This window comes from Vitis vinifera, chromosome 9 (genome assembly GCF_030704535.1).
Source record: "Vitis vinifera cultivar Pinot Noir 40024 chromosome 9, ASM3070453v1".
NCBI classification, from domain to species: domain Eukaryota; kingdom Viridiplantae; phylum Streptophyta; class Magnoliopsida; order Vitales; family Vitaceae; genus Vitis; species Vitis vinifera.
Genome location: NC_081813.1, coordinates 1,125,013 through 1,136,847, shown reverse-complemented (window position 1 = coordinate 1,136,847; position 11,835 = coordinate 1,125,013). Strand labels below are relative to the sequence as shown.

The following is an 11,835-nucleotide window of genomic DNA, read 5'->3' as shown; positions in this document are numbered from 1 at the left end:
CGTAAGCATCCACATGGATTTTAAGTGTAAAGAACCACCGTTGGTGACTGTGGTTTTAGTATTTACAAAAATTTTCTTAAAACCACAGTTACTAACTGCGGTTTTAAAAGAAGTTTCCTTAAAACCACAGTTACAAATTGTGGTTTTACAATTTCCCTTAAAACCACAGTTAGTAACTGTGGTTTTACAATTATTTTTAATCCGTCCTCATTTTAATGGTGTTATAATTTTAATATTTTTTTTATCAAAACAACCATAAAACCACAGTTAGTAACTGTGGTTTTACTAATGGTGTTGTAATTTTAATATTATTTTTAAAATAATTTTTATCAAAATAACTATAAAACCACAGTTAGTAACTGTGGTTTTACAATTATTTTCAATCCACATCTATTTTAATGGTGTTGTAATTTTAATATTATTTTTAAAATATTTTTTTATCAAAATACCCATAAAACCACAGTTAGTAACTGTGGTTTTACAATTATTTTCAATCCGCATATATTTTAATGGTGTTGTAATTTTAATATTATTTTTAAAATATTTTTTTATCAAAATTACAATTATGTTGTAATTTTCACAAATATTTTTAAGGGGACTCATGTATAAAAAAGTATGGGATTTTAGAACTTTGCTTTTCACAAATTTTTTTGTTACGACTGTTTTAAAATATATATATATATATATATATATATATATATATATATATATATATATATATATATATATATATATTATCTTTATTTTTTCATATTTTCCTTGAAAATTTGAGAAAATAATTTGGTCTACATGCATTCCCATAAAAATTTATATATTTATAGTAAATAAAATATTTATTTGTTTTACAAATATTTTCACATATGAACTAAAGAAAATTATTTATTCATATTATTTTTAAATTTTAAAATAACTAAAGAAATTGTTTATATTATTTTAAAATTTTATCTTTTCATATGAAAATTAATGCCAGTGATTATGATTTTAGGTTATTTATTATTAAGTATGATTTGAACTTATGTCTTGGTTAAAATGTATAATTTTTTAATTATATGAAAGAAAAATAGGTAATGGTTGTAATAATTTATTTAGTTAGAATTTCTTTCATTTAGACTTTAGGATGCATTTGAGTTTTATTTGTTTAAATTATCAAGGAAACATGTGAATAACATAACATCACTAATTTGAATTACAACACCATTAGTAAAACCACAGTTACTAACTGTGGTTTTATGGTTGTTTTGATAAAAAAAATATTTTAAAAATAATATTAAAATTATAACACCATTAAAATGGGAACGAATTAAAAATAATTGTAAAGTTAGAAAATTGTAAAACCACAGTTTGTAACCGTGGTTTTAAGGAAACTTCTTTTAAAACCGTAGTTAGTAACTGTGGTTCTAAGAGAAATTGTAAAACCACAGTTTGTAACTGTGGTTTTAAGGAAATTTTTGTAAGTTCTAAAACCACAGTCACCAACGGTGGTTCTTTACACTTAAAATCCATGTGGATGCTTACGTGGATAAAGAAGACTACTTTGACAAATATTTTCAAATGGATACTATTCTTATCATTTTTTTTTACAAATATATTATTTTGGTCTTAAACTCAGATTTAGGCTTCGTGTGATAATGCTTTGCAAAATAGTTTTAAAAGGTAGTTGTAAACAACAGAAAATTATTTTTTAGATGATTTTTAAATAAAAGTTTATTTAGATGCTTGAAATGTTTTTAACCTACTTTTAATATTTTAAAATATTTTAAAAAAATAAATTTTATATCTACTATTTTATTTTTAATTATTTTACAAGTTTTCATAATTATTTTTTAAAATAGTTCTTAGAAAACAATTTAAAAATATTTTATTTTCTAATTTTAAGAATAAAAAATTAAAAATAATTTCTTGATTGTCAAACACGTTTTTCTAATTTTTTGTTTTGGACACCATTCCTTACTTTGTTACTTCCATCTCTTAATTATCTTATATTCATGTAAGAGTACAAGTAACTTAAAGCTCAAAATCATAGGGTGACATCTTTGACCACCATAAAATCTTTGAGGATAAGTGTAAGATTATGTTTGGCACGTGAAAATGAATATTTTATTTTCGTTCCTATTTTTTTTTAAATAGGAATGAATTTGATAATTTTTATTTTTGTATTTGGATGCATTTAGAAATGTGAGGTTATAATGATTATTTATTTATATTTTGTTGTTTGATAATAAATGAAAATAATACTTTTACACAGTTTAAAATAATTATTTATTTTTATTTAAAAAACATTATTTAAGAGTTTTTTTTTGTTAAATAATAAAATTAAGAAAAATAATATTTGCTTAAGAAAAAAAATAATCATAAAATAGTAATTTTAAAATATTATATATTTCTTATACCGAAAGAACTAAAATATCTCTTATTAGAGATGAGTTCAAATCCCACTTATGATTGAGATTTCGTTCTTATCAAAATTATTTTTTATTTCATTTCTATTATCATTTAAATTATCTAAACAGAAGATAAGATAAGATGAGGAATATTCTCATTGGAATGTAGTAGTGTGCGTGAATTCAACATGGTAAGACAGTAGTTTACGTGAGGTGGTGAATTCCTTGTTCATACTTGCTTGATCCTACGGTATGTCTTGGTTTAATTAGTGAACAAATCCAAATATTTGAAGGTGAAGTCGAAAGGTTGAGTGGCTCAAATGTTAACCCCTTCTTCTCCTTAGGCATGACAGGACTTCTGCAATAAGTAATTAATAAGTAATTAAGCCATTGCTGACCCAAAACCCGATCATCGTCTCCTCTTTTCTTCATCCTATCATCCTCCCATACCGCAATCCAGGACTTCTGCATTATAGAGTTGACAGCCCCCCACACAAGCCTTATAGGCCACTCATGCAAGATCATGCTTGACCAAACAAATCTGTGATAAACGTAGAATGCTAGCTTTCGTGTGATCCCACAAGTTGGACAAATGGTTTGTCTTCTTCAACATTAATGCTATGCCATGACTTGGTCGTCATCTTAATTACCTGATCAACTCTCCAAAAAAAAAATGTCTTCTTTGGAATGATGAAGATCGATGACTAAGCATTCGTTTGCATCTTTATCCATGAAAATAATCAGAAGGGAAGACCATTTTGAATTTGAAGTCCCACCAACTTCTGATCAGTAAGAGGTTTTCCACACGATAAGTAGTCCCCTTTCTTTGACTGATACAAAAATGGTGCTCCCCCAAGACTAAAATGCTTCGTACTATAAATAATAATTAAGGTTTGGTGCAATTGAATTGAATCAAGTACTGAGTACCACATCCTTCAGATACCAAAATCACCAGACAAAATGCTTCACATTCTTGCCTTGTTTTCCTTCCTCCTTGTCTCCTCCTCCCATGCAGCAGTCCAAGATTTCTGTGTGGCGGACTTGACAGCCCCACAAGGCCCTGCAGGCTACTCCTGCAAGACGCCTGCAGAAGTAACAGCAGACGATTTCGTGTATTCAGGCTTAAGTCAGCCTGGAAACACCTCAAGCCTCTTCAATGCTGCCATCAACACAGCATTTGTTGATAAATTCCCCGGCCTAAATGGCCTTGGCCTCTCCATGGCACGAGCAGACTTAGCCCCTGGCGGTGTGGTTCCAATGCACACTCACCACGGCGCTTCAGAGACAATTCTTATAGCCAAGGGCTCTATCACTGCTGGTTTCATTTCTTCAGATAATACCGTCTACTTGAAGACACTCAAGGAGGGAGATATCATGGTTTTCCCTCAAGGGTTGCTGCATTTCCAGGTGAACACTGGTCGGACACAGGCACATTTTTGGGTTAGCTTCGGTAGCTCGAACCCTGGCATCCAAATCCTCAGCAATGCGCTGTTTAGCAACAACTTGCCTTCTGAATTGATAGAGAAGACCACTTTTCTTGATGATGATGAAGTGAAGAGACTCAAGGCTCTTCTTGGCGGTTCTGGGTAATTAAGCTTGGCAAGAACTAATTTCTTGTCACCCTCCATTAAGTATGTAATCACTTTAATTAGTCTTTCAAGCTATTGATTCTTTGGATCAATGGCATGTGTGGAGTTCTATATTTGGTTTTCCAGTGTGAGATTACCTTGTAATAATGTTTGTATATTGCTTTGCAACATCAAATGTGGAGCATAAGTGTTACCTGTTTTTCTTCTTTCTTATATATTGCCATAATTCAAAAATCAACGAGGGGTATATCAAATTTTGTTTTGTTTTTTGTTTTTTGGGAAGATTAATGTGTTACATTGTGAAGTCTGAATTAATTTTATTGTACTTCACTTAAGATGTCGGGAGTTGATTTCTCCATTAAGCTTGTGGGGATTGTGTTGCACTTCACTTAAGATGTCCGCTAGAATTTTTATTTTTATTTTTTTATGTGATGAATGACAAGCTTATCCTTTATTATATATTAAATCATTTTATGTTTTAGAGTTTCGTGTTTTTAAAGAATACAATCATAATTGAAAATTATTTTTTTGAGAGCTTCGTCATTATAATTCTTCTCATTTATTTTAATTAATGAATTTTTGAGTATTGACGCGCATTTTGTAGACATATATAAGGGTCACATTAATCCCAGAAACACGTTAGAAATGTTATTTTTTTCTTTATTTTCCAATCGTGCGTGCGTGTGATTTGGTTAACATAACATACATACCCTTGACCAAAAACATTTCTAGAAGTGGGTTGATGGAGATAGCATTGGCCTCAAGGTACCCAGACATAGACTTCCATGACAGTGGCCTAGAGGCTTTTCCATATGGGCTGGTGGTATCTTCCAACTAAAGTCATTGCTCGACTCTCTGCATAATTTGCTCCACACGATTAACGAACCTCTTATCCGTAATATATGAAGATACAACAAAATACAGTGGAAAATAAAAGTTCACCCCTTTCTTGATTTTCTGTTTTTATTTTTTTATTTATTTTTATTTTTTTTATACTCAACAAGTTGTACCATGGGGTCATGGATGTAAAAGAGACTATCAATGTATATTAAGTTAATTATTTTGATTTATTAATTAAAATTATTTTTAAATTTATTGGCTTATCAAATACTCGCAAAGTCTCACAACGTTACAATCAGTGAGAGTTTTCCATAGAAAAGTATTTCATGTTCTTTTCTTGAAAAATGGGGCTCAACAAGGACTAAAATGCTTCAAAGCTAGCGTGAAGGAATGGTTATCATTTGCTCATTGTATAGTATATATTCTATTCTAATGTACTTTAAGCTTGTGAAACTTTTATTTTTGATATTAAGGTTATTTGATAAAGTTTATTTATATATTTTATCTAAATTATTTAATTGATATATTTAATTTTAATTAATATTTACCCTCAATAATTATAATTAATATTAACCTTCATTAATCTTAAATAATAATTTTTTATTAAATATTTGTATTGAAGGTGTAATAAACATATAAAATATTTACTATAAAAAATGAGTTGAAGATTAAAGTTATGGTTGTAAAAGAAACATTCACTAGGATAAATAGGATAAAAGAAATTTAAGATTCAGATTATATAAATTAATTAATTATTTTGATTTAATACTTGAAGTTATTTTTAATTTTAAGTTCTGCATTAATTTACTAACTTAAATTAGATTATTAAATTGGGCTAAATCATTAATTAAGTTGATGTACTAAATACCCATAAAGTCTCATCACTTCCCTATCATTTAGAGGTTTTCCATAAGAAAAGTATTTAGTCTTCTTTTGTCAAAAAATGGGGCTCACAAAAGACTACAAAATATTTATAATAGGAAATGAATTATAATAAGGGATTATAGATGTAAAAAAGACTCAATATATGCTTGCATATAAGGTAAAAGAAATTTAAGATTCAGATTAAGTTAATTATTTTACTTAATTAATATATATATATTTTTTACTTTTAAGTTATAAAATTAAATTATTTTATCAAATATTCCCACTCAACTTAAATTAAGTTATTAGATCATATTACCTCATTAAATTGACTTCCCAAATGCCCACAAAGTCCCACCACCTTCCTAGTGAGAGTTTTCCATAGGGAAAGTATTTCACGCTCTTTTGTCAAAAGATGGGGCTCACCAAGGACTAAAATGCTTCATGGCATGAAACGAATGGTTATCATTTGCTCATTGTATATATGAGCATGGATCTAACTACTTCAATTGCACCAAAGCCTGCTACTATTTATACCCAAAGCTCCCCCCACTGTTACATATGTGCCTGACCACCACAGCCCTTAGACACCAAAGTCACCAGTGAAAATGCTTCACGTTCTTCTCTTCTTTTATTTCCTTGTGTCCTCCTCTCATGCAGCAGTCCAAGACTTCTGCGTGGCGGACCTGAAAGCCCCACAAGGTCCTGCAGGCTACTCCTGCAAGACGCCTGCAAAAGTAACAGTAGATGACTTCGTGTACTCAGGCCTAGGTGTGGCTGGAAACACCTCAAACTTCATCAAAGCTTCCATAAACACAGCATTTGCTGATAAATTCCCAGGCCTAAATGGGCTTGGTCTCTCCATGGCTCGGGTGGACCTGGCCCCCGGCGGTGCGATTCCAATGCACAGCCACCCTGGTGCTTCGGAGACGCTACTTGTGGCCAAGGGCTCTGTCATTGCTGCTTTCGTCTCTTCAGATAATACTGTCTACTCGAAGACACTCAAAGAGGGAGATATCATGGTTTTCCCTCAAGGCTTGCTGCATTTCGAGGTGAACACTGGTCGGACGCCGGCACTCATTTGGGTTAGCTTCAGTAGCTCGAACCCCGGCCTGCAGATCCTGAGCTATGCGCTGTTTAGAAGCAGCTTGCCTTCTGAATTGATAGAGAAGACCACCTTTCTTGATGATGATGAAGTGAAGAGGCTCAAGGCTCTTCTTGGGGGGTCTGGCTAGCTAACTAAGCTTGGCCATGCAGCTCCTTTACTTTGCAATCACTTCAGTCCGTTCACCTCATGACTAGGTCTGTCAAGCTATTGGTTCTTTGGATCAATGGTATACGTAGTCTAAATTTGATTTCCAGGGTGAGATTACTATGTACTAGTATTGCTAATAAAATCTACTCACGTTCATCCGATGATATCAAACCAACCTCGTGAAAAAAAGTTAATAAATTATTTTTATATGTTATTTTAGACCTATTTCATATATTTTAACTCTTTGATAAGTTTCTAATTAATCTTAATTATATTTAATTTTCTTTACAATTTTTGATAATAACGAATGTGAGAAAGTCATTTTTCTATGCAATAGAAGACTTAAGTTGGGCCCTTGACCCGAGAAACTATAAGAAATAAACTTCTCCGGTTACACCAAATGCGCCTAATGTCCATTAGAGCTAAGAAAGTGAATATAATTCAGAAGGGAGAAAGGGGAATCGGTTATAAAAGAAACGACAAGGAAAATTATGCTGATTAGTCGTAGAAACTGCGGCAATGGCATAATTCAAGGAGCAATCAGGGAAAGGCCACAACCAAACATCATAACATTATCCACTCACATATTGTCAGATTAATCTTCAAACATTTCTGACCAAGCTTTTCCTGCCTGTATGGGACTAATTGAGGTTAAACCATCTGTAGAGACTAGAGATCAGCAGTCAACAGCCGCCCGGGTCAATGAAGGTAGCGTTAGCCCCAAGGTATTCAAGCATATACTTCCATGACTGTGGCCTAGAGGCTTTTTCCAGTTGGGCTGCTGGCATCTTCCCATTCAAGTCATAACTTAATTGACACTCTTTACAATTCGCTCCACATAATATTTTACCTAGCTCTTATCCTAGTCTGAAGATCTAAGCAAGCCACTAGGATTTGGTGACAATGGAGCCATTTTGGAAGTGATTTTGGTCAAAGCGATTTTTGGAACAATTACCCATTGAATGATGGCCTAAATATCATTTAAAGTAATTTTTTTGAATCTTTAAAAATGGTTTTTAAAAATTTATAAAACACTACATATTTGTTAAAAAAATAGGCTTCAAAATATTAAAAAGAATTTTTTATTCTCTTAAAAGAACTCGCACACTGACATTTAGGAAATTTTAAACTATGAGATTTATTGAAGCTTGAATATCAAATGTTCTTAGATTTTGTTAATTTGAATATAATTATCGTACTTCGTGAATGTTGTTGTATTGATTTGTCATATTTGCAGGTTTGAATTCAGAAGCTGAATTTGGATGCAAGAGATGACTTTTGGACAACCAGCTTTCTTTCTAGTATTTGGCTAAATTTTACGAAATTTTCAAGACCATTATTTGGATTTCTAGCCAAATCATGAGGAGAAATTTTGAGGTTGATTTTTCTATTTCTTTGTCGAAAATTTTCCATTCATGCTAGGTTAAAAAGTATAAGAAAATAAAATTTTAAAAATAAAAATAGATTTAAAATCAAAAAATAATTTTTATATACTATTTTAAACTTATTATAATTATTTTAACTCTTTCATATAAATATTAAATAATTTGAATGTATATAAATTTCTTTTCAACCAAAAAAATTCACCAAATTACAAAACAAATTATTATTGCTCTTTGATCTTTGAGTTGGTCAATGGTACATGAATTGAGTCTAAGGAGAAAAAGAGGAGCTAGCCGTGGAGAATCTGTTGCATCTCTCTGTGTGCTAATTCTTTGTCTAGTCTTGTGAGTTTTTTGATGGTTAAGAAATAATGGTTAGAAAGTAATTAAAATGTAGCAAAGGAGGATCTGAAAAACAAGAACATTAATGAGTGTTTTTCTTGTTGGCAACAAGCTTAAGCCATAGACAGTGAATACAGTAATGTTCTTTCACTGATGATCAAGAACTCTTCAAGTGAATGCACGAGTTCATTATTTATTGGATAGTGCTTAGGGGTGCAATATGGGCGGGTTAGCCCGACTCAATCTAAACCCAACATGTCGTTTGGACAAATTTGGATAATCATTTTCATTATTGGGGTTGGATTTGGATTAAGTTTTTTCAAATCGCATTCAATTTGTTTTATGAACCTAATTTAAATTCAATTTAATGTTTTTATAATTTTTATAATGTATAATATCTTCTATGACAATATTCATTTTTTAGATTTTTAAGAAAAAATTATCAAATTAATATTATATAATGTCTTTTCATTTAAAAAAAATATGAAGTTATTTTTATTTTTGTTGTTATCTTTAAATTTTGTCTTATTTATTATTTAAATTTTCATATAAATATATAAAAATTTTGTTAAAAAAACATTATAAATGGATTTTGAATTATGCAATTTGATTAACCTGAGACTAACCTTAACTGCACTAAACTCAACTTATCTTTGAAAAATAAGATTAGATTAGACTTGAATTGAGTACTTCAAATTAAACCCGTCAAAGTTGCAACCTTAATATTGCTCCACAAAATCAAAGGCCAAATTAGCATGTGTTTCTTGACTTGTGACCAAGTCCTACACTCTGGGCTTCTTCCTTACAATTATTAATGTGCCTTGTGAGTACACCCCAGTGATCAGATGATTCTGCACAAAGCAAAATTGGGCATAAATGAAATGAAAAGTGTTGTGCTTATATTATAATGAAGTAAAGAATTATATATCATGTTGTTGCTGGTGATGCTCACTGTGACCAACAACTCCTGCACCCCATCCCTTGCTCAAACTTTATTTTCCCTTATAAATACACTGAAAGGACTCCCAATTGTGAGTCACAAAAAGGAGTTCCAGGAGAGCCAATACCAGCCCTTCATTCAAGTTTTCCTTTCATGTAAGTTCATGTATGGTTTACCAAAGTCACTAGTCTCTATGGTTTTATTTGTTTATTTTATTAATAATAATAATAATTATTATTGTTGTTGTAATATGATATTCTTTTCCCATCAACCATGAATTATTTATTCTTCATTTTTTTGCACTATCCCATGTAGAGCTTGTTGTTGTTGTTATTTTCTTTTCCCATATATATATATATATATATATATATATATATATATATATATATATATATATATATATATATATATATATATATATATATATATATATATACGAATTAAGTGTAAGTGAATGTTTAATAAATCAATTTAATAACTTAAAATGATTTAATAGTTTAATTTAAATTATTAAGTAAATTAAGTATATTGGGTAAAATAACCTAATGATATGACTTACAGTAAAAATAATTTTAAGTGACAAATAAAAATAAATAACTTTTTTTTAAGTCAATATTTTTATTTTATCTTTTATCTGTATTTATCATAATTACTTCAACGATCTCTTTTGCTTTGCTACTCCACAATTTTCACTATTATTCGACTTTTTTTTTTTTACCTAATTATATATTATAAGGATAAATATGTCAATATGATGGTTTAAAATAAGTTTTAAACTAATTTTAACAAACAACTTTAATGTTTAAAGTAAAAATTAAATAATAAGTGTTAAATCAAAATTTAAATATAATTTAACTTCAAATCAACTTAAATAATTAAGTAATAAGTAATAAGTTTTACCAAATATGGTCTAAGAATTGTAAAAGTATCTTATGACATTTAAGTCCTACCTTCAATTTAATATTTGATAAAACTGGGAAAAGAAAAAAGTCTAAAAACAATTTATTTTACAAATTGTCCTTAGAATTACAAATATGAATAAAAAATATTTTATTATAAATTTATGCATAACCCACTTTAGAAAAACATAATTAATATCTACTACAATATTTTAATCCAACATGTAAAAAAAATATTATTAATCCAACATGTAAAAAAAAAATTTATTAATCCAACATGTAAAAAAAATATTATTAATCTAATATGTGAAAAAATATTATTAATCCAACATGTAAAAAAATTATCATTGACCCTAAGCCATATTCAAAATTAAAAACTACAAAAATTATTTATCAATGAAGCCTATTACAAGTTTCAATATTAAAAATTTATCAGGCAATATTACAATATAGAAATTATAAACTATGAAGTCTATTTGGTCTGTGATTAAAAAATGATTTCTATTTTTAAAAATAAAAAAGTGTTTTTAAAAATTAATAAGACTATTTGGCCATTATCTTTATTTCCAGATTTTAAAACAAAGTAAAATAAAGAATAGTTTTTAGTGAATAAGTAGAAGTTGTTTTCATTTGGTTTTCTTTTAAAAATAAAAATTTATTAGGCAATATTACAATATAGAAATTATAAACTATGAAGTCTATTTGGTCTGTGATTAAAAAATGATTTCTATTTTTAAAAATAAAAAAGTGTTTTTAAAAATTAATAAGACTATTTGGCCATTATCTTTATTTCCAGATTTTAAAACAAAGTAAAATAAAGAATAGTTTTTAGTGGATAAGTAGAAGTTGTTTTCATTTGGTTTTCTTTTAAAAATCAAAATATAGAAGAATTAAAAAAAAAAGAACATGATATCATTGTTTTTCTCTCCATGATCCAATATAGATATCAAATTTTTTTTAATATGATATTCTTTTGAATTATATGTGTTTTTATGAATTTTCTTTAACTTTATAATAATTTTTCATTAATTAAATAATTTTCAAATCAAATTATACTTTATACATAAAATTTATTAAATTTTAAATTCTTTTGATGAATTTTTAAATTTTTAATAATAATTTGTATTTAAAAAAATCTTATTAAATCAAAGCATTCTAGAATATTGTATTTGTAATTTAGTACTAAATGTATACATGTAATATAAATTTTGGTTTATTTACATGTTAAAAAAGTTAAACTTCATTCTATATTCATTTTAAATAAAATATTATTAACAATTTATTATTAAATTATTATTATTGTTCAATTTTAAATAAAATATTATTAATAATTTATTGTTAAA

At 28.6% G+C, this 11,835-nt stretch overlaps 2 protein-coding genes across 2 annotated transcripts; both read left to right on the top strand.

Annotated features, from left to right (window-relative positions):
• Nucleotides 1-3,278: 3,278 nt before the first annotated feature.
• On the top strand, nt 3,279-4,252 carry LOC100259980 (germin-like protein). The gene has a single exon (XM_002274421.4). The coding sequence runs from the start codon at nt 3,342-3,344 to the stop codon at nt 3,969-3,971; it is 630 nt and encodes a 209-aa protein (XP_002274457.1). The 5' UTR covers nt 3,279-3,341; the 3' UTR covers nt 3,972-4,252.
• A 1,955-nt stretch (nt 4,253-6,207) lies between these two features.
• LOC100265183 (auxin-binding protein ABP19a) lies at nt 6,208-7,148 on the top strand. The gene has a single exon (XM_002274589.3). The coding sequence runs from the start codon at nt 6,283-6,285 to the stop codon at nt 6,907-6,909; it is 627 nt and encodes a 208-aa protein (XP_002274625.1). The 5' UTR covers nt 6,208-6,282; the 3' UTR covers nt 6,910-7,148.
• Nucleotides 7,149-11,835: the final 4,687 nt, after the last annotated feature.